The 27,085-nt window shown below is 41.6% G+C and overlaps 2 protein-coding genes across 5 annotated transcripts; one reads left to right on the forward strand and one right to left on the reverse strand.

Annotated features, from left to right (window-relative positions):
- Positions 1-11,815: 11,815 nt before the first annotated feature.
- LOC307031477 (uncharacterized protein) lies at positions 11,816-15,149 on the reverse strand. The gene is made up of 4 exons (XM_079668606.1): positions 14,417-15,149; positions 14,171-14,312; positions 13,993-14,065; positions 11,816-13,776 (listed from the first exon to the last, which is right to left on the reverse strand). The coding sequence occupies exons 1-4, from the start codon at positions 14,793-14,795 to the stop codon at positions 12,877-12,879; spliced, it is 1,494 nt and encodes a 497-aa protein (XP_079524732.1). The 5' UTR covers positions 14,796-15,149; the 3' UTR covers positions 11,816-12,876.
- Positions 15,150-16,152: 1,003 nt separating this feature from the next.
- LOC307032637 (uncharacterized protein) lies at positions 16,153-24,930 on the forward strand. Of its 4 annotated transcripts, XM_079670750.1 has the most exons (7): positions 16,153-16,286; positions 18,707-18,758; positions 19,700-19,739; positions 21,963-21,987; positions 23,496-23,654; positions 23,853-23,924; positions 24,305-24,930. In XM_079670750.1, exons 2-7 carry the CDS (start codon positions 18,740-18,742, stop codon positions 24,752-24,754), a joined length of 765 nt encoding a protein of 254 aa, XP_079526876.1. In that variant the 5' UTR covers positions 16,153-16,286; positions 18,707-18,739; the 3' UTR covers positions 24,755-24,930. The 4 variants fall into 4 exon arrangements, 1 of the variants encoding a protein (XP_079526876.1); XR_013806330.1 differs by lacking the exon at positions 21,963-21,987 and having other exon boundaries at positions 23,853-23,949; XR_013806331.1 differs by lacking the exon at positions 21,963-21,987.
- The last annotated feature ends 2,155 nt before the right edge of the window (positions 24,931-27,085 follow it).

Raw genomic sequence — 27,085 nt, forward strand, 5'->3', positions numbered from 1 at the left:
GTTGTGAACAAATAACAGGTGTATCCATAGGCTTTTTTTCCTAATTTCTCAAGTTCTGTCAACAGTGACACAGTAGGCACAACAACACCTTTAAAAGCTTAAAGCTCTTCGTCTCTTTTCGTCTCGCTTCATATCAATCCGTTTACCTGATTACCTCACCCCCTCCCTGGTAAAAACATCCTGTTGAGCAGAATCTACAGTTTCCAGTATTTTCCGTTTCGTAAAATGATAAAATATGGCGAAAATATTAAAATATGTGCTTCCATTATTCATACTTTTGAAATATATTTGTATTAACTTTATATCATCGTTTCTCCGTGTTTATTGGGTCTTTTTGCATGAAACAAAGACTGGGATATAGTTTGAAGCCCGTACTTTCGACAAAAACACACGTCAATGTTGTCCGGACTGTTGTTTGTATGCGGCACCGGCTTGAACGGGTCATGTGATCTGATCACGCCAGCGTGACTGTTGACTCCAAAGGGTTAAATATTAAGGTTCCTTAGACGTTCTTTCCTGCAAATGACGCGATTTCGGACCCGGTGGGGCCTAAGAGGTTAAGAATCCTTACCGGAGCTTCTGCTGTTTACACTGCTTATGGGTGGACCGCTCGGTCTGTGCGGTGCGCTGTGACTCTCATTCGCTTTCCAAGTGTAACATTGAATTTATATTTCAAAGGTTAATTATTACTGCCCACCAAAATGTACATGCATGAGGCTCTTATATGCAGGGGTGCACATAACTTTTTTGCCCTGGTTCTCAAAGGAGCACCTGGAGATGTTGCTTGGTGCTCATCCTTAAAATGAAATAAACCGTAACTTTTGAGGGGGTCTTGACTTTATTTGCCAGACACACGGCACTGAACACACAGAGGTGAACACAGAACACACATGCAGTGAACATAACCAATAACCTACCATAGCCAATAACAAATTAATGTAGCCTACCTTATTTTATTTGGGTTGTTCATTCATATCTTATTTTACCTTAACATTTATTTATTTATGTATTTTTTTTGTATCTCTCCAGTTTTAAAGGATATTTGTGGTTACTGTCCTATAGTATACATTGGAATGATTTCAAACCTGTTTATCCCAATTGTTAAGTATTATTATTTGATGACGCCCTTAGTCTGTGTACTACGGTAGCAGTCGCACTGTTATTCTGTTCTTGTATGAAGGTACGTCCTAATGTGACGTCACTACGTTGACTGTTGTCAGTCTGTGAATAAACTTACCGGAGACATGCTGAAGAGAATACCGAGTCTGATTTACTTATTGTTCATACGCGATTCATGTGCACCCAAGCTTAACAGGTTATGGGCCCAGGCAGAGTTGGACACAAACCGACTTGGAGATAAGTGAGTTAGATTATCGGAAGAAGTGTTACGCGACGTATTACGCGTTAGCCAATTAAGCTAACAAGCTAGCTTAGCAAGTGAAGTATATTAGCAAGCTAGTAGCCCTCGCGGTAAAGTTGGCGCGCAAAAATGGCAAGCAGAGCAACAGGTCTCCTGGCACCGCAGCTCTTATTCAAAGGATGTGAAGATAAGTATGACCTTTGGGAAACAAGATTCCTAGGCTGCTTACATACTCTGAGGCTAAAAGAGACTATCTTACATGAGCCCACCGGTGCTGATCAAGAACAGCTAGATGCAGATAGAAGGAAGAATGCTGATTGCTATGCTGAGCTAATAAGGCTGATAGATGATAAGAGCCTGTCGCTAATAAGACATGAGGCCGCAGATGACGGCAGGAAGGCTCTGAAAATACTGAAAGAACATTATTCAGGGAAAAGCAAGCCGAGGATAATAAACTTATACACGTCGTTAACGAGGCTGCACATGGCAGACAACGAGAGTGTTACCGACTACATGATAAGGGCAGAGAACGTGATTACAGCCCTGAGAGATGCAGGCGAGACCATGAGTGATGGACTGACCATAGCCATGATACTAAATGGGTTACCAGACTCCTTCAAGCCATTCGCCGTCCATGTAACACAGAACGAAGATAACGTTACGTTCACAGACTTTAGAAGAAGATTAAGGGTCTATGAAGAGTCGGAGAAAATGAACACAGCAGAATCCACAGATAATGTGATGAAAACATGTGCAAGGCAAGGCCGAGGCACCAAGACGCACGCTAGCAACAGAAGAGATGAAGATGCCAATGTGACGTGCTACAAGTGTGGAATAAAAGGACACATATCAAGAAAATGTTTTCGAAAAGTGTGGTGCGGTTACTGCAAAAGGAATACACACGATGAATCACTCTGTAAGAAAAAGGGGGGAGAAGATGGTGCCAGAAAAGTCGCAGAGGAACAGAATGGCGACCAAGACCATCTCTTCAAGGCCAAGCACACAAAGAGCGGGAAACCACCAGACAACGTGAAGATGAAAGGCATCATGGTGGATGCAGGAGCGACATCCCACATCGTGAACGACATCGGAAAGTTTAAAAGCTTCGACGATTCATTCCAGCCCGAGTCTCATTCAGTGGAGTTAGCTGACGGGACCAAGTGCAATGGAACAGCACAGAGAAGAGGAACGGCGGTGATATGTCTATTAGACGACGCCGGACGACAACACAGAGCACAGCTACGGGATGCACTGTACATGCCCTCATACCCACATGACATCTTTTCGGTGGCAAGAGCAACAAACGGAGGGGCGACAATCACCTTCAAGAAAGGGGACAGTCACATGGTTACCAAAGACGGCAGCAGGTTTGACATCCATGAAAGTGTAAATTTGTATTACTTACCAACTGTTGAGGGGAATGTTGACCAATGTAAAGGGTGTCACGACATGAAAACTTGGCATGAAATTTTGGGTCATTGCAATTACGAAGATGTACAAAATTTACAAGGTGTAGTGAAAGGCATGGAGATAAGAGGAAGTGCAGTCAAACCAGCTCAGTTGTGTGAAGTGTGTACACAGGGCAAGTTCACCCAAACGAGAAATAGGGAGCCAGACAAAAAGGCTAAGATGCCCTTAGAACTAGTCCACACAGACTTAGCCGGTCCCATGTCAACACCAAGCATAGAAGGGCACAGATATACACAGTCTTTTACAGACGACTACTCTGGTACTATTTTTGTGTATTTTCTAAGGTCCAAGAGTGATACAGTGCAGGCCACAGAAAGGTTCTTAGCAGACATAGCACCTTACGGAGAAGTTAAGTGTATCCGTTCAGATAACGGCACTGAGTTTACAAGCCGAGACTTCCAGGCACTGTTAACCAAAAATAGGATTAGACACGAGACGTCTGCACCCTATTCACCCCACCAAAATGGTACAGCAGAGAGAGGTTGGCGAACTCTCTATGATATGGGCAGATGCTTACTGATAGAAAGCAAGTTACCAAATAAACTATGGAACTACGCCATACAGACAGCAGCTTATGTAAGGAACAGGTGTTACAGTAGGCGCACAAAGAAAACGCCATACGAGCTGTTCACAGGCAAAGAACCAAATATATCCAAACTTCAGAAATGTGGGTCAGTGTGTTTTGCTTACAAACAAGAGAAGGGAAAGCTCGACCCTAGGTGTGAGCAAGGTGTTTTCATAGGCTATGATAAAAATAGCCCAGCTTACCTGGTGTATTATCCAGACACAGAGAGGGTCCAAAAGCACAGATTGGTAAAATTCACAACAAAGGGGGATAAAGAAAAGGAAACACAAACACCAGAGTCATACAATGAATATGGTGATAGTGATGTACATCCCAGGGTCAAGGACAGCGATGAAAATGTTGTTGATGAATGTGATGTGGGAAATGTGCCAGGTCAAGATACTCAAAGTGGTGCTTCTGGGACTTTACCTGAACAGACTGAACGTACACAGCCGGGTAAAGTCACCGAGACTCCAAACAGAAAAAACCCACCCAGAACCAGGAGGAGACCAGCTCACCTACAGGAGTTTGAGACTGACGATACGGAGGACAAACTGCAAACATGCATGGATTTTTGTTACAGAGCAGTATGCGACATTCCTCAAACCTTCCAGGACGCCATAGCGTCACCCAAATCAAGGCAGTGGAAAAATGCCATGAACGAGGAGATGAGATCACTGGAGGAGAACGAGACCTTCAACCTCACCCAATTGCCACCAGGCAAACGGGCAGTGGGGGGTAGATGGGTCTACGCACTCAAGAGTGACATTGATGGGTCAGACAAGTACAAGGCGCGATTTGTAGCTAAAGGCTACAGTCAGAAACCAGGAATCGACTATGATGAGACATTCTCACCCACAGCTGATATGACAAGTTTAAGAGTACTCATGCAAAAGGCAGCACAGGAGAACTTAATCTTACACCAAATGGATGTTAAAACAGCCTATTTACATGCACCCATTGATTGTGAAATATATATGACAGAAGGTTATGAGAAACAGTCAAAAACAGGTGAAGAGTTAGTATGCAAGTTGCACAAATCTCTCAATGGTTTAAAGCAGTCAGGCAGAAACTGGAATGCTATGTTACATACATGTTTGACTGAAAATGGTTTTGTACAAAACCCCGCTGATCACTGTGTGTATACAAGAGAAAAGCACAGCGAAAAGGTAATCCTAATAATATGGGTTGACGATCTCATTATAGCAGCCAGCAACGAGGGTGTATTGGAAAGTGTAAAGGGGATGCTCACTGAAAGGTTCAGAATGAAAAACCTGGGAAAGTTGAAATATTTCTTAGGTATAGATTTTGAGCAAACAGAAGGTCAAGTCAAAATGTCTCAAAAGAGATATGTGAGCAAAATACTGGAGAGATTTGAAATGCAGGATTGCAAGTCCAGAGACACACCATGTGAGCCAAAACTAGAATACACAGCAGACGCTGAAAACATTAAAGAGCCAAGAAAGTACAGGGAGGCAGTAGGAAGTTTAATCTACTTGTCCACATGCACTCGACCAGATATATGTTTTGTGGTCAGTAAACTATCTCAGCACTTTGCTGAACCAACTGAAGAGCACTGGAACACAGTAAAACATGTGTTCAGATACCTTAAAGGTACAGCAGAACAGGGGTTATGCTTTAAGAGAAATGACACAGATAGACTAGGTCTGAGAGTGTACAGTGATGCTGATCGGGCATCAGACGTAACAGACAGACGTAGTACATCAGGATATTGTGCCAGTCTCAGTGAAGGAAGCTCCTTGATCTCATGGAAGGCAAGGAAACAACCTACGGTTGCACTATCTACCTGCGAGGCAGAGTACATGGCCTTAGCATCAGCCATACAGGAATACATCTACTTAGAACAATTACTCAGAGGTATAGACAAATACAAATATGCACAAACAAAGGTGTACGAAGACAACCAAGGTACTATAGCACTAGCCAGAAACCCAGTAAACAGGCAAAGGTGCAAGCACATTGATATTAAGTACCATTTCATAAGGGAGACTGTAAATAGTGGAAAGGTAATTTTGGAATACTGTCCTACTGAGCAAATGATCGCTGATGTGATGACAAAACCAGCCACCAAAATAAAGCTAAAGAGGTTTGCTCAGGATATGTTTGGCACCTAGAAGGGCAAAGAGTTAACATAGTTAAGGTAAAAGAAAAAGAAGCCTTATTTTGTTTTGTTCTCAGGTAACCCAGTAAGCTAAGAGCGAGTGGGGGTGTTAAGTATTATTATTTGATGACGCCCTTAGTCTGTGTACTACGGTAGCAGTCGCACTGTTATTCTGTTCTTGTATGAAGGTACGTCCTAATGTGACGTCACTACGTTGACTGTTGTCAGTCTGTGAATAAACTTACCGGAGACATGCTGAAGAGAATACCGAGTCTGATTTACTTATTGTTCATACGCGATTCATGTGCACCCAAGCTTAACACCAATAATTATAAAGGAGTGCCTTGGAAATATGTGTTTACATAAATTGTGACCGAACTGTTTGAACTTAGACTAAAGTTAACTATCTAAACACTCAAGAGTCCTTACCTCACTGAGCTGTAGATATCAGCCTCTCAGTCTGACTGGAGAGGACTCTCCCTCCACATTATTGTAGACACATCTTCTTATATCCGTTAGAGCAGCTAGCAGCAGATTCTAATAACAACAGCGCCGGTACCGGTGCATCCTCCCTCTCTCCCTCATTCGCTCCCTCGCTCCCTCGCACTTTGGCTGTGAGCTGCGGGCGCCAGATAAGCCAACATCCCCCATTTTCATCACTTACAGCGCCCATCGTACAGGGCAAATGAAACGTGTAGCCGGGTTGAAAAGGGTGTTACATTTACTTAATTATGAACATTGTTACATCAAGGCCGAAAATTAGGATGAGCACCAATGTCCAAAAATGTGTTTTCCCTCCCAGAACTGCCAGCGCAGCGCCTCCCCAGATCTGGCGCCCTAGGCGAAAAGTTATAACGCCAGTGCTACAGGCCAGCCCTGATTTCATATGCAACTTGCAAATATCTTTCTCTCTCTCTCCTCTCTCTCATCTCTTCTCTCTCTCCTCTCTTCTCTCTCCTCTCTTTTCTCTTCTCCCTTCTCTCTCTCCCTCTCTCTCTCTCAATGTTGGTACGCAAATGCGCCTTTTTTCAAATGACCCGGTGCTCTTTTTTTGGCGGAGGTGCGCATGCGCACCAGTTATGTGCAGCCCTGCTTATATGGTCCTAGGTTAGAAATCCACTTGATCTAGTAAATTGTGTAAAAACTTGACTTGAGACAAAATGATTTCATCTTGCATCAAGCAAACAGTGGACTATTTTTACATTCAGCAATATTAGATATGAGCATGGTCCCATTTCCGGAGTTAGGAATTCGGTATTACGATTAAAGTTCGTTGGTGATATTTACAGGTCAGTCTTTATTTAGAATCAACAAGCTGTTTTTTTTAAGTTATTGCTCTATCCTAGCTTGATCCAAGATGTGGTTCTGTCCTGACACTCCCAATCCTGAATGCTTTACGTTGATTTTCCCAATCAGGAACACATTTAAATTTGTATTCCAACACCACATGAATGCACCACACATACCATTTCCTACAATGTTAACCTGACAGGAAACAATGTGTTTATCGTCCTTGTGATTTGGATCTGCAACAATATGTAATGGCTTTTCTTTTGGCTCATTCTACACCCTTCCACGAAGTTCCATAAAAAGTCGTTTAGGACTTATCCTGCTGACAAACAGACAAAGCGTAAACCTAAACTATTTTTTGGAGATAGCAAAGCTAAATGCTGCCAAGTCTGTTTAGAAATGTAAATACTGTAACGCTTCTTGTCGGTTGCTTACTATAGGATATAATAATATGCATAATACGCTGCCACCTTAAAACATCCCATGTGCATATTGAATTGTCCGCCTTGCAGAACCTCCTGAATAGCTACTAATTAGCCGGACGTGTTAAAACCATCAAACTGCTTAGCGTCCACACAAATGCACCTGTACCATCTGTGGGCCTCCCCAGACAATACAAGTAGCAGTGATGTGTTTCAGTGTGTGCATATTTTTGATGTTTTTAAAGGTGTCCTAGTCCTTATCCCCCCCTGAGGTATTTTACTGTTGTTTCTGTCTGCTAATTGGCTTAATTATAAGCAGTCTCTCGTAGAGTGAGGGGACGCATCCAAGTCCCTTAACTGCTCGTTCTAAATGGCTTGCTTGGTTTAAATGCCAAGCATTTCTTGAGCTTCTGTCTGACTACACCAGATCAATATTCTACCAATAGCATCCTTCACTCAGTTAAATACAGTATATAAGCGTTTGTAGACATTCATACTTTCATATAGTTGAAGTGCAGCTGTACATTGTTTTTAAAGAGCAACTTGCAGGTGTTTTTTTTTCTACATTTATGCTTAACCTTGCCTGAAAATTAAAATAAAAAAGTTAATGCATGATTTGATATGTTTACAAGACATAAGGGCAGGAATTCAGAGGGAAAGGAGCCGTTTTGAGCTCTGCTATTAAAAACTGCTTTTTTAACGTCATACGTCAAACACGTTATATTATGTCACATGGGGGAGCAACTTTCTCGGACTCCTTCTCTGCCCTATCCGCGGTAGTAGTTTGTAGTTGGTTTGAGCGGTTGTGATTTAGTGAGCTGGTATTTTTGCGGTAATTTTACATTGCATTTCACCATTTTTAATCATGGTGAGCTTGTGTTTGTGCAGGTTGCACAAACTCCAGCGTGTCAGGACATCGAGTCCACAGTTTCCCTAACAAGAAAAGGACCGGAGCTAGCTTTCGTTCCTGGGTGTGAGGTGCATCCACCTCCCTGCAGCACATACTCTCCACAGCTGAAGGAAAAACAAACAAAACGTTTATCAGGAAACCGTATTACATCTCTCTCTCTCCCCCTTCGCTCCTCTCTCAATTAAATTCAAAAGCTTTATTAGCATGACCATATTTACATACAGTATTGCCAAAGCTATGTATAGTTTTTTTTTTTACAGATTCATTTCATTCATATAATACATTAATACAAAATAGAATATGATATATATACATAAGATGTGAGACCTGGTGTATCTGCTCATTCCGGTTCCCTCAGACTATGGCAGGCAGAGACAAACTGTCCTGCCACAATGCAGCTGTCTTTATATTCCCCGAGAAGTATTTTTAGTTCGTTCTCTCTCTCTCTCTCTCTCTCTCTCTCTCTCTCTCTCTCTCTATCTCTCTCTCTCTCTCTCTCTCTCATTGTAGTTTGTTGAATAGACCAACATTTCAAATCGGGTCAAATGCTTTTTGGAAATCAATGAAACAGGCAAATATTTTGCTTTTATTTTGATTAACATATTTGTCAATTAGGGTGTAAATGTGGTCTGATGTGCGGTGATTTGGTAAGAAACCAATTTGGCTTTTGCTCAGGACATTGTGTTTCGTAAGGAAGTCTATAAGCTGGGAATCTATAATACTACAAAAGACCTTCCCCAGGTTACTGTTCACACAAATGCCTCTGACTGTAGTTATTAGGGTCAGATTTATCGCCGTTTTTAAAAATGGGTGTTATGAGACCACGATTCCAGCTGTCAGGAAAGTAACCTACAATCAGGATCAAATTGAATAGTTTGAGTATAGCCAATCTGATCTTTTTACTTGAGTGTTTTAGCATCTCGTTCAATATGCCGTCAAGCCCACTTGCTTTTTTTGGTTTTAGGTTAATCAACTTTTTGTCCAGTTCCTGTTCAGTAATTAGAAAGTCCAAAGGGTGCTGGGAGTCCTTGATGACCAATTCTAATTTGTTGAGCTTTTCTGAGTCAGAATTGACCTTTCGCAAAGCCCTTGGTTACTGTTGCTCGTCTGACAAGCTGAGAGCCAGATGCGTTAAACAAAGCCATAATGGAGGGTCTCCGTAACGTCGGATTCGCCTTAAAAGACTCATTTTGGAGCAATAACGCAGCAATATCCTCCAGGTCCCGACAAAAGGGGCTACAATACGCTATGTAGGGTTATATCCACAGTATAAACATTAGAAAAGAGGGAGGCACAACATCAATAGAGGCACTTGCATACAGGTCGCAGTGCAAGAGTGAAAAACCACATGAGCTGTATGTCAAATTCGACGAGCACAATATTGTGGTCCAGGCTTGTTCGTGTACTGCTGGGTATGTTCTGCTTTTGTAATATCGAGTTGTCATTGCTATTGAAATCGTACATCTAGTTATTTTTTAGGGCTAAAGTTAACGTCGATGTTGATCATCCTATCAAGCTAGCTAATGTTTGCAAGTGTAGCTGTACAATAAATGAGTCGAATGAAACATGAAATAAACATGCCACCAAGCTGATCTTTTAAAATAATTTACAGTATGCCAGGTTACTGTTCACATACTGTGGGCTTGATGCACACACTGGACATTTGGCGTGCAAAAACAGAACAGATCTCCTCCACAAGCCAACCTCAACAATGGCACAAAGCCAGAGGGAAAAAAATAACTGGCCAAGCTATTTTCAATGTGGTGGTAGCCAAGGCCAAAGTCAACCGTAAGCGGAAGCCTATAACATCCAACTATACCCACAACAAGTAAGTTATTCCATTCTGTGTACTGCATATTACCATACTTACCATATTTACCATCAGTCATGCTCTTGCTAATAATGCTATTTCTGTGTCTAGGCAAACACTAAGAACAAATACATACAAGCTCATGAAAGAGATGACAGATGCGCCTATAAGCTACCTTGCAGCAGAAGACACACCTGAGGTAGAAGTTTGCGGCAGGACATATGCTGTGGGAAGTGGCCTAAGCCACCAGGTGAGAAACGTATATAATTATGGAATATGATAAGACCCCCCCTATATAATACAGCTCTGTACACATACATCTGATTAAAACTACACTATTAATTTGTATATTTTGTACCCAGTTTAACCACCTGTACATTGTATATAAATACAATGTACAGGTGGTTAAACTGGGTACAAATATACAAATTAATAAAAGTAATTAAAGTACTACAGCATAACTAGTAAGAGGGTAATAGTAGAAATATATAAATATAGGCATTTGAATCTACAGGGTATATGCAGGAATCCTGAAGTCAAATGTAATACCTTTTAAGACCTTTTTTAAGACACTTTCCATACATTTTAAGACCTCATCGCAACTTTGAGTTCTAACCGGTTACATTGGCAACACACTTTACCTCACATTTACTATATTGATTGTAAGATAGCAAAACTAAACAGAGTGCAGACAGACTACTGAAGCCTCCTTTCCACATGAACTTCAACCTCTCTGTAAAGGTCAGGTTTAATGCAGTATGCTGCTTTGTTGCTTCTATACTCTGTGCTCTTTCATTCCAGTAAAACTCCTCAGAAACCATTAGAAACCAGTATTTGACCAAAAAACAAAACAATTGACAAAACTTTGAACTATGAAATATGTTAAACTTTGGTGAGCTTCAGTGGGGTAATGCCATATAGGAGCTCCCTCACAAATACCCAGGGGTTAAATTGGGCTGGGGCTGTCCGGGGCTAAGCCCTGGCACATAGGACGATGCTCTGACGTCATCACCCTCACACATTTGTCATATGTTTACAAAAAAGGATATATATGTTAAGACTTTTCTCGTTCTTAATATAGACTATATTTAGGGTCTATATGTGTTGACTTTACTTTAAAATAGCAGATCTCTGTGACCGGATATAGTTTGGCTTAGACCCCGGCCCCACGAGGAGGCATACGGTAAAACGCATACGCAAGCGCAAAAAAGGCTTCCGTTCACACGCATTCGATTCATTAACGTGTCCGTTCACACTAGACTGCTGGAAATGCTGGAAACGATGTAGTACATATGTCAGGCCTGTAAGTGGCACTGCTGCTGCCCGAAATACACCAAAAGCTGCGATGGTGGACGGCGTGTTCTCCTGCTGTATCTCTCAGGTAGTCCACCAGCAGATGAAAAACACCCACCTCTCCGTCTCTTCCAAGGAACGAGAGGACCGTGCGGCAGTTTCCGTAAAAAAAATGTTCCACCGGTCAACATGTCTGTTAAAGTTTAAATCTTCCGTCCAAAATTAGAAAAGTGCCGGTCAGAGGTCTTCTTTGTTATTTATTGAGCTTTAAAACAAATTGATAACGACTCTGTTCTCTGTATAATAATATAATAATATTTAATAAACAGTGACTGCCTCTCCTTTCCTCCCCCTCTTCTGACAGCCCAGCAGCAGCAGGAGACGTGGGGAGAGGGAGGCGGGCTATTTCATCGTTATCAGAAAATTATCATATAGGGCACACACGGACCCGTTGGACCCCCAGAGCGTTGCGTATGCCGGTCTACCCACCTTGGGACCCGTTACCGTGGTCTTCTTTGTTATTTATTGAGTTTTAAAACAAATTGATAACGACTCTGTTCTCTGGAGAGCGGGGTAATGTGAGACATTTTTTACATTTGCTCTCCTGTAGGCGAGCTAAAATGATATATCAGTAAAATTTACACATTTCCCATTAATTCAGGATGTTTCCTAGCACTGGAAATGATCAGAATGTCTTCAGGACAAAGGGCAGTGAAAATATGATTGTTTTTTAAAAAGTGGTCTTGTGTCTCACTTTACCCCAGCTAAGGGGTGAACTGAGACAGACTAGAGAAATCAAGGGGGTAAAGTGAACCACTTACCTTTTCCACTTTTAAACTACCAAAACAACACATGTTGTAACAGTTAGAATCCTGACAGATAGATTGACAACCACACATTCCAAAACTAATGTCGGATGCGCAACATAATCATGGGGATTGGTCAATTTAGCACATTTTTTAAACAAAGTAACTCCAAACAAAGTCAAATACAACATAATATATTTCAAAGTGCTTTAATAAACATTCAATTAACCATTTAACCAGTTAGATTAGAACACGATATGATATGAACATCAGCCGCATATTTAAACAAGGCCTACTCTACATTCCAGCCCTGAAGGTTACAGGGAAAGGTGAAGAGTTGCTCTCTCCGTGTTGTTCCTCGAGGCCTATTAGGTTGAGGCAGCTTCTTCACCACATCACCTTTAGGAACATGTGCCACATCCTTTTCTTTCATAGCAAACGTGGGTCTCTCCCACTCTCTGTTGTTTCCCTGGGTTTTTCTGAGGAATTGGGTTAGTATTTCGTCCCCCTCAACCTTCTCAACCATGCCAACATAACGTATACTTCGGTGTTTTGTGGCAAAGTTGACGAGGACGAAGTCACCCACGGACAGATCTTTGTTTCCGGGGTCACTCCTCTCATCTTCAGAGCTCTCAAAATCATCCTCAAATGGGACAGGGTCATCACTCTCCTCCGAGCTGCTATCTATGATTTTCTTCTTGGGTGCCTTCTTTTTCGGTTTTCCCTTTTCTTTGCTATTTTGCTTTTTCCCTGCCAGTTTCTTTTGTCTCTCTTCATAAGCCTGTTCTATGATTTGCTTCTCTGGAGTATCTGTTAAGATGGCTGTCTTCACACACTTTCGTTTTGTTTGTCCTCTGGGGGGACATTTTGGAAGTGGTATGATTTCCTGAGGAGACACATATCCAGATCGTGAGACAGCTGGCGAGGCACATCCATGTGGACCATGCAAAGTGGATGGAATAGCATCAGCGAGTGGAATAGCATCTGCAGCAGGTGGTTCATCTGCAGGGGGTGGATAATCTGCAGGCCGTGGACCATCCGGATCATCTGAAGTGGATGGACCAGTGGATGCAGGCCGCAGCTCAGGGTTTGGCCGGTCTGACACCATGGATGGTGCAAACGCCTCCTCAGGGAAAATATCTCTGTTATATGGGAAGATCCCAGTGGACTTGAAGCCAGAGGTGATATTGCGTGTGTCACTGCTGACAAGAAGGCCTCGTTCACAAATCCTGCAATCTGATAGATGGAGACTGTTTTGCCAGGGTTAGATCTCATCCACCCATCAAGAGCTCGGCTGTATAGGGTCTTGAACGGGCCATACACCGTCACGTCGAGAGGCTGCAAGCGATGGGATGTGTGGGGTGGGAGGGTGAGCAGAACAATACCATTACTCTTTGCTTTCTCCACTGCCTTGAGTGAGATGTGAGCTCTCAGATTATCCAGGATTAACAGCATGGGATGGTCAGGAGTGCACTTAGTGTGCTTTATCAAGTGATCGAGGAACTCAGGCCAGGTGTCTTCGTTCATCCATCCTGTTCTGGTGGAGGCACCTTTGGCTCCTGGAGGTGCTCCTATCATGAAGTCGTCCTTAAACCTAACTCTGGGGAAGACAAACATGGGAGGTATGGCATTCCCAGCAGCATTCACTGCACACACCACAGTCACCAGTTCTCCTCTCTCAGCTGATGTGATAGAACCAACTTGCTTTTTCCCTTTCTCTGTCACAACCTGAATCAAGTAGAAAGTTTAGAATCAATGGCATGTGCAATCAGTAGGCTACTATTGGTCTAAAGGTACATTTTATTTTGTTGCAGTCCATTCATTTTTTTCTAGTTCACAGGCTCACAACATTACTAATAGCATTAGTTTCAGCATTCTGCCAATAGCTAGCTGGTCATTATCACAAGCCAATCAGTATCAGTCTGCTGCTCTCTAGTAGCTTACCTGCCGTGGCTTTTGTACTGTAAAGACGCCTGTTTCATCCACATTGTAAATCATGTGTGGAGGAAATGTGTGTCTGTTAAAGAAGAGAGGCAAGGGAAGAACCTTATCAGAATCAAAACCAAATCTTACAGGTAAAGCCTCCATAAAACATTTGCAACTAAAGAATTAATTCTGTCACCTGTCCATCACTACAGCCAGATTTGTAAAGAACTCCCCCACTGTAGTCTTATTGAAGGCTGTAGCCCTTCCCAGGGATGTTGCCTCCGGAGTTCGGACAGAGAGATGGCGACGGGCTAGAAAGCTGCCAAACCACTCTACTCCTAAAGAGTGGACAATTCGTTATTATAAGATAAGCTTTGTGGCAAGATCAGTTGGCCTAAGTTGACCTACAGAATCATGTGATCTCTTGCGCACCCTAGCCTACCTGCACATTGTTTCTCCATCCAATTGGCAGGGACAGGGATATGGTTTTTGTCTGCATATTCAAATGCCAGTTCACGGCACTTAACTGGAGCAAGGCCATGGAACTGGTCAGCCAGTTGTTTTAAATGTTGGGCAAGCTCCTCCTCCATCTCATCTGTCAGTATTCTTTTTGCCTCAGCTACTGCACCCCAGGCTACTGATTTAACTCTCCCTTTCTCTATTTTCTTAATGAATCTTTGGAGGGTTGTCTTGTCGATATTTCGTTCCTTTCCTGCTTGTCTTAAGGACTTCTTTCCTTGCATGACCTCTGCAGCTGCACTCTCCATCTCTGTGAGGGGTATTTGGCCCCAAGATGTCGTCCTGATGTATCGTCTTGGCATGATGACTTTTCTACAATGTTTATGACATTAAAATTAAAACATATGTATTGTAATATTAGACTAAAATATATATAAGACTAAACTTAACTTGTGCTTCATGTCGGGGTAAAGTGAGTCAGCGTCTCACTTTACCCCACAGCATCTGTCTCACTTTACCCCACAGCCACCATTTTAGAAAAAACAACATCTCTAGGCAATTCAGGCTAATCTTTAACTAGCATCAATCACATGGTTTTATATGTTGGAAGTTCATCAACATGTATGATATAAGTTTTTCAACCTGAATCAATTTGCTTTGATACTACAGTTGATTACGTTCGCAGTAAGAAAATTTACTTTTACATGTAACAAACACATTTTTGTGAAAAAAAATACTTACCACAGAACCAGCACCAAGTTCTCCTTCATGACAAGTGGGGGGTGGGAAGGGGTTGAAAACATTATGGTCACATGACCGCAAATTTGTTTCTTTGCCTAGTTACAGCGGGTGTCTCACATTACCCGGTGTCCCACATTACCCCGCTCTCCCCTATAATAATATAATAAGATTTAATAAACGGTGACTGCCTCTCCTTTCCTCCCCCTCTTCTGACAGCCCAGCAGCAGCAGGAGACGTGGGGAGAGGGAGGCGGGCTATTTCATCGTTATCAGAAAATGATCATATAGGGCACACACGGAGCCGTTGGACCCCCAGAGCGTTGCGTATGCCGGTCTACCCACCTTGGGACCCGTTTCCGTAGTCGTTTAGTTCCCCCCCCCCCCACACAGAGCGGAGCAAGGCAACGAAACTTAAAATAATAAGCAGCATTTTACGGCGCGCTATGCATGGGGCCGCCTTGTGGGGTTTCCCGACATGTCGTTTCAGTAAATGAAAGGGTGTTTCATGTTGTCGTTGCTGTGAACCTTCTTAATACCTTGGAAAATGCAGTTTAATACTTTTTAATACCCTTAATTTTCTCTAAATTGATTTATCAACTTTTAATACTTTTTAAGACCCCGCGGACACCCTGATCTAACAATATGAGAGAAATCAACAGTGTAAACAAGTGTGAGGTTCTGTTTGCCCTATTGGTTATATTGATGATGCAAATTAGACAGTTTGACATTAGTTGAATACAGAATAGAAGTACACTGTAAAACCTAACATTGTGTTAAATAAGAATGAATAAGTAAGCCTTACTTATTTTTTATTAACTTGTTATTAAAACTCAGTTTAAATAATTAAGCTGTAATACAGGGTCGAAAAACCTAACTAACTCAATGTAATTGATGTGAGCTAATTTACGAAAAACTAAGTTAGTGGAAATGGTTTTTTTTTTTTCAACATTAGGACATGAGCAGATCACTCCTTGACCACTTCGCGCTCAAAGTTACTTTCTGGAACATTTACGAGCATGCCCTGCAGCGGATGGACGTCTCCCCAACGGCTAGCCGCTATGGTCATTATCATTGTCACATTACAGTGAATCTTGTGCTTAGCACACTGCTTTGGTGAGTACATATTAACATCCCAACCGTTTTGCTGTCTTGTTGTTGTATTTAATCTCAAGGTTTATATGCTTGCTAGTTAAGATAACATTAGCTAACGTTAGCTAATGGTAGCTAATGCTAACTTTTGCAGACATAATGTGGCAAAATCGTGTTGCAGCTTGGCCCAGGAGATAGTCTTAAAACATTTAATATATGGAGATAGACGAGGGCTGACTTGATTTATCTGCATAAACGTTTTTAAGTACTTTTTGTATGAGTTGAGGTTCTGTTTAGAAGGCATTGAACAAAGACTAGCACGTGAGTAACTTCATTATTAACGTCAGTGTGTTAGCCTAATGCCGTGACTTGTGGCTGTTTTCAGTTTTATATATTAGCCTATACAACAAAGTATAAAGTTACACTTCACAACGTGTGAGCGCCAATCAGTATATACTCCAAGCGGGTTGCGGTGCGGGACCGGGAGCTTGAGGAGGGACTCTCCCGCTACGGGCGGCCGTTCATGGGTGCAGACTGCGGGTCCCTCCGCCAGCTCCGCGGTGCTGCAAGCCGTCACTGCAGAGCTGCGGAGAGACCCTACCGCTATGGGAGGCCGTGCCTGGGTGGAGACTGCGGGTGCAAGCTCAGGGGCTGGCTTGGCCATGTAGCGGGCATTACTTCACCGCGACTCGCTCTTTTTTAAATGTGTCTGGCGTCTGTGGGCATTACAATTCGCCGCAACGGGGAGTGGCGGGGGTCGTCAGGTTCCCACGTGAGGTGTAGATGTAACGTTCTTGCCGTCTGAAGTCACTGTTGATAATTATACAATCAGTTTCTTTCTATTTTAATTGTTTAATTAACAAAGTGCATCAGATTAATGGATTTCAATTTTCAAATATAAAATATATCTATGTATGGGGTGAGGGGGTCTCTACTCAGGGCCATCCAATCTCTGTACTCCCAAAGCGAGAGCTGTGTCCGGGTCCTCGGCAGTAAGTCGGACCCATTTCAGGTGAGGGTTGGCCTCCGCCAGGGCTGCGCTTTGTCACCAATCCTGTTTGTAATATACATGGATCGGATTTCGAGGCGTAGTCGTGGGGGAGGGGGTCTGCAGTTCGGTGGACTAAGGATTGCACCACTGCTTTTTGCAGATGATGTGGTTCTGATGGCTTCATCGGTCTGCGACCTTCAGCACTCACTGGATCGGTTCGCAACCGAGTGTGAAGCGGCTGGGATGAGGATCAGCACCTCCAAATCTGAGGCCATGGTTCTCAGCAGGAAACCGATGGACTGTCCACTCCAAGTAGGGAATGAGTCCTTACCCCAAGTGAAGGAGTTCAAGTATCTCGGGGTCTTGTTCTCGAGTGAGGGAACAATGGAGCGTGAGATGGGTCGGAGAATCGGAGCAGCGGGAGCGGTACTGCAGTCTCTTTACCGCACCGTTGTGACGAAAAGGGAGCTGAGCCAAAAGGCAAAGCTCTCTGTCTACCGGGCCATTTTCGTTCCTACCCTCACCTATGGTCATGAAGGATGGGTCATGACCGAAAGAACGAGATCGCGGGTACAAGCGGCCGAGATGGGTTTTCTCCGCAGGGTGGCTGGTGTCTCCCTTAGGGATAAGGTGAGAAGTTCGGTCATCCGGGAGGGACTCGGAGTTGAACCGCTCCTCCTTCGCGTCGAAAGGAGCCAGTTGAGGTGGTTCGGGCACCTAGTTAGGATGCCACCTGGGCGCCTCCCTAGGGAGGTGTTCCAGGCACGTCCAGCTGGGAAGAGACCAAGGGGTAGACCTAGAACCAGATGGAGGGATTATATCTCTTCTCTGGCCTGGGAGCGCCTTGGGATCCCCCAGTCAGAGCTGGTTGATGTGGCCAGGGAAAAGAAAGTTTGGGGCTCTCTGCTGGAACTGCTACCTCCGCGACCCGACCACGGATAAGCGGGAGAAGATGGATGGATGGAAATATATCTCCTGAAATGTTCAACAAAAACAAAAAATCCCAAACAATGTGTGACAGTTGAATCATGTATTATACAGTAATAGTAGGCTATTACCTTTTAATAATTTATTTTACAATAATCATATGGAGGTACCAACTGAAATGGTTGTTTCACTCCTGCATATGTTTAAAGTGCATTTGGTGAAACTTGATTTAAATTAGCATAGCATAAAAGCTAACTGATATTAGTCTACATTTAAAAAGAGTATAGTGTTTACATTCAATGCAACCATAATCTGTTATAATAGTGAAGATGTTGGCTGGCATACTCAGTTGAATAATATGTATTTGATGGTTATAATATCCAGGTCTTTGTGATTTAAAGGCTATGCCATATTTAAAAAAATGTGGTGAGGATTTGTCATGTTTGCAATCTTTGCTATAATCGATTAAATGTCTATGTTTTTGTTAGAAATATCTGCTTTCAATGTTTTTTTTTCCCCCATTCAGGATTTAACAGATAGTGGCAACTCCACACATTCCATGATCACAGCAGTAAAAGGTATTTTTACACACTACACAATTCCTCTCTGATCGTTTGTATTTTTTCTATGAGCAGCGGCGTAAGAGCTTTATGTTAAAGGGCCCATGTCATGCTTTTCCGGTTATTACCCATCCCCTTGTGTATTATGAAGGTTTTTCTGCATGTAAATGGTCTGCAGAGTCACAAACCCTCGAAGTTCACCCTGTAGCGAGTAAAACTCTAACACAGAAAATACCTCCCCAAAACGCCTCGTTGGAGATTCTCATTTTCCAATTTTTTCTTCCTGGCCGTTATGATGTGTGAACACCCAGTTGCCCCACCCAGAGCCTTGACGTGCATAGAGCTCTGTGAGCGCTGACAGACGAGTTGGGATCTCACAGCGTTTATAAACCTTTTTCTTACTCAATATTAAGCCACACTTATTGTTTTTACTTCGGTTGTGATTGTTTGTGTGTGCTCAGGATGAGTTTGGCTGTGTTTAGGTGTGTTTAGGTGTGTTTCGCCAATCAGGAAACCACACCGCCATGGAGCACACACTGCAGCTCAGACTGCAGCTGGGAGCTTCTCAACGTCCCGACCAATCAGAGCACACTGGGCTCACAGGGAGGGGGGGGGGGGGGGGGAGCTCCAACAAGGCGTTTACGACAGAGAGTGAAATTCAGTGAATACACATACTATACAAAGATGCTGTATGAGAAACCAATGTGATTTGGGAAAATAGCACAATATAAATCTATTTTAGTCTACCTCAACAATGGAATTATGACATGGGACCTTTAACATCACTAGAATTTGATCACAACAATAGCATGGATGCAATTTAGTCCTCTTCTCACTTTCACATATTTCATAATACACGTTTTGCATTCTAAATCAGGTAAATACAACACTATAGTTTCTAAATGGTTGTGTCGGTGATGTTTGATTATTTTTGTTGGTTTGTCGTTCTTGATTTTCAGATTTCCCAAGCAGATCGAAAACCTCCGATGCAGTGGACCTGTAAGTTCTGCTCATTTTGCTCTGTAAAAAGAGGCTTTTTACTTAAGCATTACCGCCTCAAACATGGCTGCCATACTAGGACATCACCACTCCCTTGCCTCCATAAGGAATGCCTTTGCACATTTAAATCTTTTAATGCACTCGAGGTTCACTTATCAACATGGCACACTGGTAAGGATATCGAGAAAGGGAGTGAAACAGCGTTCCATTGTCAGCTATGCGACTTTATAGAGCCTTGCAGTCAAGCAGATTTTTTCACACATTTGCGAAGACATTTGAAGTTGAAGCAAAAGGTGACTTGTCCATATCAAGGCTGTAACTTTCAGAGCAATGTTTATTCCACCTTTAATTAACACAAAAGCAAAGAACATCAGATGCAGGATAGGTCAGCATTCAAACCTGACATTTTTTCAGAGAATATACTTGAAGATCTTCCCCCTAATCTGAATGATCCACCTGAGGATAGTGTCCCTGAAGCTGAGGATAGTGTCCCTGAAGCTGATGATGTTGATTTCGGTGAAGATGTGGAAGATTTGGAGAGTCAGTTGGAACATAATGTTGCTGCTCTTTTTCTGAAGATGTCATCAATTCTTCACATCTCTGAAAGTGCAATGCAAGAGGTTATAGAGCAGGTCAACCAAATGTATTTGCTGTCGAAGCCCTTGTTACATTCCTCAATTCGAAAAATACTAAATCAATATTGTGAAGAAGCTGATAACTCTTTAGTGAGCGAGATAGCCAGAGTAGTCACTGAGAATAATGTTTTCCTGAAATTCACTTCTGCTGGGGGATCATTGTCAACTGCTAAAAGACATCATACATTACAAGAGAATTCTCTGTGGTAAAGCCTGTTGAATTTATCCTAAAAAACGACAAGCAGTCAGTGGTGTATGTCCCCATACTGGAAATGCTGCAGACTTTGCTAAGCAATGGAGACATTTTGGACAAGGCCATGTCACGTGAAAACTATTCTGTATGGCAACGCGGGAGGAAATACAACACAAGGAAGTTCGGACAGGCTCATTCCAACTAAGAACAAAAGAAAATCATGACAGACAGGTGCAAGATGTGTTGCATGATTCTACAATGGCTCAACAATATGGTGTCAAAGGAAGCTGTCCACTTAGTGAAAGCTTGGAACATTTTCATGTTGTCGATGGTTTCCCACCAGACCTTTTGCATGATCTTCTGGAGGGTATCGTTCCAACTGAATTGGCCTTGTGTTTGAAGGCACTGATATCAAAGAAATACTTCTCCCTTGAATTCCTGAATGGGGCCATTAAGAAGTTTCCGTATACATTTTCAGACAGAACAAATCAACCCCAGCTCATCACGAAGACCTTTTCCTCAAAGGGAACAATTGGAGGAAATGGTCATTAAAATTGGACACTACTCCGACTTCTGCCACTACTGGTTGGTCATCACATTCCTGAGGAGGATGAAACATGGGAGGTTTTAATGAACCTAAAAGATGTGCTATTGTCAGTGTCCTCAAGCTTCACAGAGGAGTCGTTGCACTTTCTTGAATGCAAGATTTGTTTCAGAAAGTTTTCCCAAATCAAAGAATGCGCCCAAAGCACCACTACATTGAGCACTACCCTCAATCGATTCAAAAGTTTGGTCCATTATGTGACGTGTGGACAATGCGTTTTGAAGGAAAACACAAGTTTTTCAAAAAAGTTGTGAGGCATTCTCACAATTTCAAGAATATAGCCCTCACTTTAGCTCTCAGACACCAAAAAATGATAGCATTTCATTTAGCTTCCACCTCCCTTTTCAAGCCATCTGTTGAAATCAATTTTCTGAAAATGTGCAGAACTTTCTTCATCACAGGAATGCCCAGCAGAACACAGTCCTTGTAGCATCATCTGTCTGCATAGATGGCATTAAGTACAGTGCTGATATGGTCATTTCAGTTGGATGTTGCTCAGGGCTCCCGGATTTCAGACAAATAACTAAAATTGTGGTAATCAATACCGACATATTTTTTGTCTGCAGACTTATGACTTCCTGGTATGATGAGCATCTGCGAGCATATGAGCTGTCTAGAAGCCATTTGTCCACCTTTTCAGTCACACAGTTGTGTTAACTGAACGATGTTTTCCCCCTGTCACTCTACAGAGTTGGAGGCAAACAGCTTGTTACCCTTAAACGGTACATATTATGCTGAGCGATGTGAATTCAGCATTGTGGCAATCTCACAAATGTCTTCCTTTTCCCCAGGATAAGACCTCAACATGGACCAACGGTTATTGCTGAGAGTTTTCATCACCGAAGATTCTATTATGAAGTTAACTTTAAATAAGAGACCGGATTCCGTCGAAGAATTGATTGCTCAACTCAGGGATAAATTATCTCTGCAGTATGAATTTAAACTTCAGTATGAAGACCAAGACTTCAATAACGCCCTCTGCAATTTGACGGAAATATCAGATTTGCCTGAAAGAGTTACGCTGAAAATCATCCCTATCGTGACTCTCCATTTAACTACCATTTCATCACCCTCAACAAGATCAGAAACGAGTGAGTGCAGCAGAGCAGACACTGAGATCCTGTCGACTGCAGGAACCTCAACATTGCTAAGACATCAACAATGGCCAGAGTTCTTTAACACACCAAATTTCTCAGTTGATGTGAACTACAGACTTAGACAGGGAGATCTTGCCTATATGAATGATGGAACACGACTGACTCCATCAAGAGATATGAAGCATGACATATTACAAAAGCTTGCTGAAACAGTGTACAGTTTCAAGGCTTATCCTGATGATGATGACTTCAGCAGTGTTGCAAAATCCGTTATTAGCAAACATCCCTGCCTTACCGGGCCTGGTTCTCAGCCTGGATGGTATGGCTGGAAGAATAGCCTGAAATTTAAAATGGCCAACTATCGCAAAAAACTTCGAAAAGCTGGATGTGAGGATGTAGCAATCAACGGAGGAAAAAGAAGTAAAGTCAACCCACAGGGTGAATCGTCAAATAAAGAATATAAAACGACCAAAAAGAGGTGAAGCAAATTATCTGCCTAATTTACCTGAAGGACATGATGAGACAAGCCTCGAAAATGCCAGAAAGATTCTCACGGAGGAAATGAAGAAAAAAACACCTAATGGCACTCTCATCTCACAAATGATGGACCAAACATTCCCACTACGCAGACGAGAGATTGTGAAAAAGGAGCCTGCTGTACAGAACATGGTTGAACGATGGCCGGCCCTTTTCACAGAGAGACAGGAGGTTACTTTTAGGTTGTACTGAATAATGCCTTTAAGGTTGACTTTCCTCCATGTCAGCATTTCACTTTACCAACTTCCCAACCACTAATATAATGCCAATCAAAATAAGGCTGCAACTAATAATTATTTTCATTATCGATCATTCATCCAATTATTCTGTAATTGATTAAAGATATGGTCTATAAAAGGTGATGTTTTTAAATGTTTTGTTGTGTAAGTTCAACATCTAAATATATTGACTTTAATATGATGTCAAATTTATTTTTGATTGATAGGAAGAATTTTACCAAAATCTTTTCATGAAAAATTACTTACCACATTCATTATCATAACATTTGGCAAATATTATTGTTATATATGTTAATGTTAATATTATATTGTTGTGGGCTATAAGTGTACCCTGCCTTTCTATATAAGCAATAGTGATTGTCTGCTTGCACAATTGTTATGATTTAAACTAATGTCTTCCTAATGTGCTGGTTTTCCATCTCCTACCCCACCCCCTTCTCTACTTTTTCAGGTATTTGCCGAATTTAATCGGATTACCAGTCGGAACCTCGAGGCAGACTTCTTTGAGGCTCTGGACCAGCACACCCCAGGTTTCATCCAACTGTTCAAGTCAAGAAAAGGATCGGTTGGACAGAAACTGACAGAGTTGATGCAGAGCATCAACTGGCCGGTAAGTAATATAACTTAGCAACTTTTTGTCACATACATTGATGACGATATGGTACTACTTAAAAAGCCTTCGAAAATAATTAAAACAACCCCTCAAAAAGATGGAAATGGCCAAAATGTTTCATCTTGTGAGTTTGTCATTTAATCTCATCTGTATCTTCTTTATCTCTATCATTATACACCGGACGTGACTGAACAGCGGTCTGTTGTCCTCAAAGGCATTCCAATTGTACTTGGCGACGACTCCAGGGATTTTTTCAAGACATGCTTTGTAAGCACTTGAAAACAAAAAAACGGTTTGGTTTGCATTTATTGAAAAGTTATATCCCCTATTTACACAAACTTGCAACCAAAATATTTAATTGGTGTGTTCAAAATACTGTACACTAAATTCCATGACCAGGAGTCTAGATTAGAAATGAGGTGTAAAATAAATGTACGTTCCTAGCTGTATATGCATCCATAGCATTAGTTTCCTCATACCAAATTTACAGAACCTTCTTGGATATAATGTTACAACGCCGTTTGAGTGTGTACTTGAGCTACATTTTTAGCAAATACTTCAAAGCAAATGCAACATGAATGTTTTCATAGGAAGACCCACTCTAATAGGTAGCGATGATATTCTAAATAACGTGTTTTTCTTTGCAGGATACAACGAGAGATGAGGCCCTATCATCCGTCACCGTTGGTGTGCTGACTGTTTTCAGCGAAGACAGTCCTCAGGAGGGTCCAAGCTCAATGCAACTCGAGCCCATCTCCACTGACATTGTGCTTGAGGGAGTTATTGTGATGGAAAATATCAAAAACTTTCCACAGGCTGTTTGCCTGTTATTTGGCCTGATACATGCTTTGCATTTAGATTACCCAAAACGCATGGCAAATACTCTGATGTTCCTTCAAAGAGTGATGCTTGGACTGGGAACCAAAACCCTCTCACCTAAGCTATTAACGCTACGAAATGCTCTATTGGATTATACCTTAATCAAGATAGTCATCAGCTATCAGATAGAACTTGGCACTTCGAAAAGTTGCACTGTTAAATATTATGACAAAAGTTTGTTACTATGGGGACACTGTTATAACTCTGTTAATTGTTGAGAGCAAAGTACAATGTTTGTTTTTTTAAAGTACTCTTCTTCATAGTGGTCATTATAGATTTTAAAAGTTTACAATTGGTGTGTTGTGCACTGCTGTTTTTATTAAGATAAGGGTTTTTAGTACTTAAAAAGCACTGTTTGTTGGCACTTGAAAATAAATGTTATATTGCAACTGAATCAATTTGTGTTTTTAATGCATTCTTTTTGGAGATTGTTGGGAGCTTACACAACGTGTTTAGAGATTTGTTGTAGTACAATTATCTTAGTTAGCAGGAATTAGTTTGTTTAATTTAATAGTAAACCTTAGAAATTACGAGTTAGTCAAATTTAAAAGGGTTAAGTTCTGGTGATTTGTATATTTAAGTTTAATTTGTTCATTGAGTTCACACAAATACAAAAAAATAGGTTAATACAAAGCATGCCTTTTAAGTTTACATAACTTAGTTTACATAAGTTGACATAACTTAGTTTACATATGTTTACTCAATTTAGTTTACATAAGTTTACACAACTTAGTTTATATAAGTTTATATAACTTAGTTTACATAAGTTTACACAATTTAGTTTACATACGTTTACACAACTTAGTTTACATAAGTTGACATAACTTAAAAGGTTTTTGTCAACTGTACTTCTCAAAATCAATTGAAGCACACCTAGAATACACAAGTTGTTCGTACTCACAATAAGTAACTTAACTTACTTATTGTGAGGCAACGAGTTTGCATACTTTTTCTAAGTTACCACAACTTATTAAGTTTTACAGTGTACTTTATTACATTTTGGTGGTAAACAAATTAAATACAGAATAGAAGTACTATAAAAAAAAAACTGGATTACAATTACAGCATATTAATGACTGTCATATTAAACATGTCCCACTAAACACAAATGTCACCAAGCCAAACATTTGATAACATCTATCTTTAGCTTTGTTCAATAGATGCAATGTTGTACTTTACTTCAGTATTTCCATTTTTAGAGAACTTACTTGCACTACATTTCAAAGGAAATATTGTACTTTTTAACCCATTACATTTATCTGAACCCTGCAGTTACTAGTCACTTTGATTTACATACATTCTAAAATATACAGTAAAATGTACAGGAAGATATACAAAGATTTATAGAGTCCGGTGCCCTCACTGTTTGAGAATGTGTGGCTGGAAGTTTGAGAGCACGCTCACCACATACCAGATCTGACTTATATTACCCAACCTAGTAGTATTGGGAATTCGGTCTGACACCATTTTGAATTTTCTTTATCTTAGCGATGGCCCTTTCAACATGAACACAGTGCTTTGCGATGCGCTTAGTTGTGAGCACATCTCCAGATGGCATTTGCCTCTTAGACCTCGCAAAGGTTGGCAGGTTTAACTGCAGTCCGACAGACTTGATATCGTCCTCTATCAAAAAGCCCTTATCGGCCATTAGGCCATCACCTTTGCAGATAGCCAATTTCTATCTGTTTCTCCAGTAGTTGGATGAGACCACTCTCTCTGACTATCTCCTTGTCAGACATAGAGCCTGTGAAAAGTGCAGAAGAGAAGATCACAGCAGCAAGGGGGTCACAGGCAACTAACGATTTCAGAGTGTTTGTGCTTTTGTAACTCGAATAGCTCTGACTTTGCAACACCAGTGAGGTAGGCCGTTCCATTTTTAGTTCAGTGCAATCCAATATTGCAAATGTTGATGGATAATCCGTTTTGTAGGTGTCTGGCATATTTTCCATAATGACATCTCTGTGAGGCCAAATTGGTATTGCACCCAATACGTCGAACATATAATGAATCCAGGAGTTTAAAAGATTACTTGCACTTTGCACGGTTATGCTGAATCTAAAGGCAAGGTTTTTCAAGTCTTCATTGTTGCGTAGTTTCATTAAAACAAATAACAGCTGGCTACGCAAGGGCATCTCAACAACTTGCCAATCATTCCGCTGGTATTTTAAGGGGACATTTATTTGAGTGGCACATGGATCATTTTGAATGCCAAATATTGTGCACAGGTGGTTGAATTGTTCATATGTGAACCCAGTACTATATGCAAACATTTGGGAGATGGCACTGTTTTGGAGGAGTTCGGGTGTGAGAGTTCCTTTTCTAAGTGTGCCAATGTCTGCTTTCAGCCTTTCTACCTCTGTTTCCTTTAAAGCCAGCATCTCTTTCAGGTTACCATTTTCTAATTCTAATTTCTTCTCTTTTTCTGTGGACTGCTCCTCTTCTCGTCCCCCTTCCAGTTGACCTTGTTCAGAAAGGAGGGGTGGCTCCACAGTCTCTGGAAAGACACATATTTACATGTTAATGATATCATTTTGATCCCATCTTTTCTT

Source organism: Notothenia rossii (genome assembly GCF_949606895.1).
Source record: "Notothenia rossii genome assembly, chromosome: 3".
Lineage (NCBI taxonomy): Eukaryota > Metazoa > Chordata > Actinopteri > Perciformes > Nototheniidae > Notothenia > Notothenia rossii.

Bases quoted from the DNA above. Each gene is read 5' to 3' on its own strand.
- LOC307031477 (XM_079668606.1), bottom strand. From the start codon at position 14,795: ATGCCAAGACGATACATCAGGACGACATCTTGGGGCCAAATACCCCTC. The intron at 14,066-14,170 runs GTGACAGAATTA...CTTCTTTAACAG, and splicing joins CTGGCTGTAGTGATGGACAG to ACACACATTTCCTCCACACA. The intron at 13,777-13,992 runs GTAAGCTACTAG...TACTTGATTCAG, and splicing joins CAGTACAAAAGCCACGGCAG to GTTGTGACAGAGAAAGGGAA.
- LOC307032637 (XM_079670750.1), top strand. The intron at 19,740-21,962 runs GTAAGTTCTGCT...CCTTTTCCCCAG, and splicing joins ACCTCCGATGCAGTGGACCT to GATAAGACCTCAACATGGAC. The intron at 23,925-24,304 runs GTAAGCACTTGA...TTTTCTTTGCAG, and splicing joins ATTTTTTCAAGACATGCTTT to GATACAACGAGAGATGAGGC.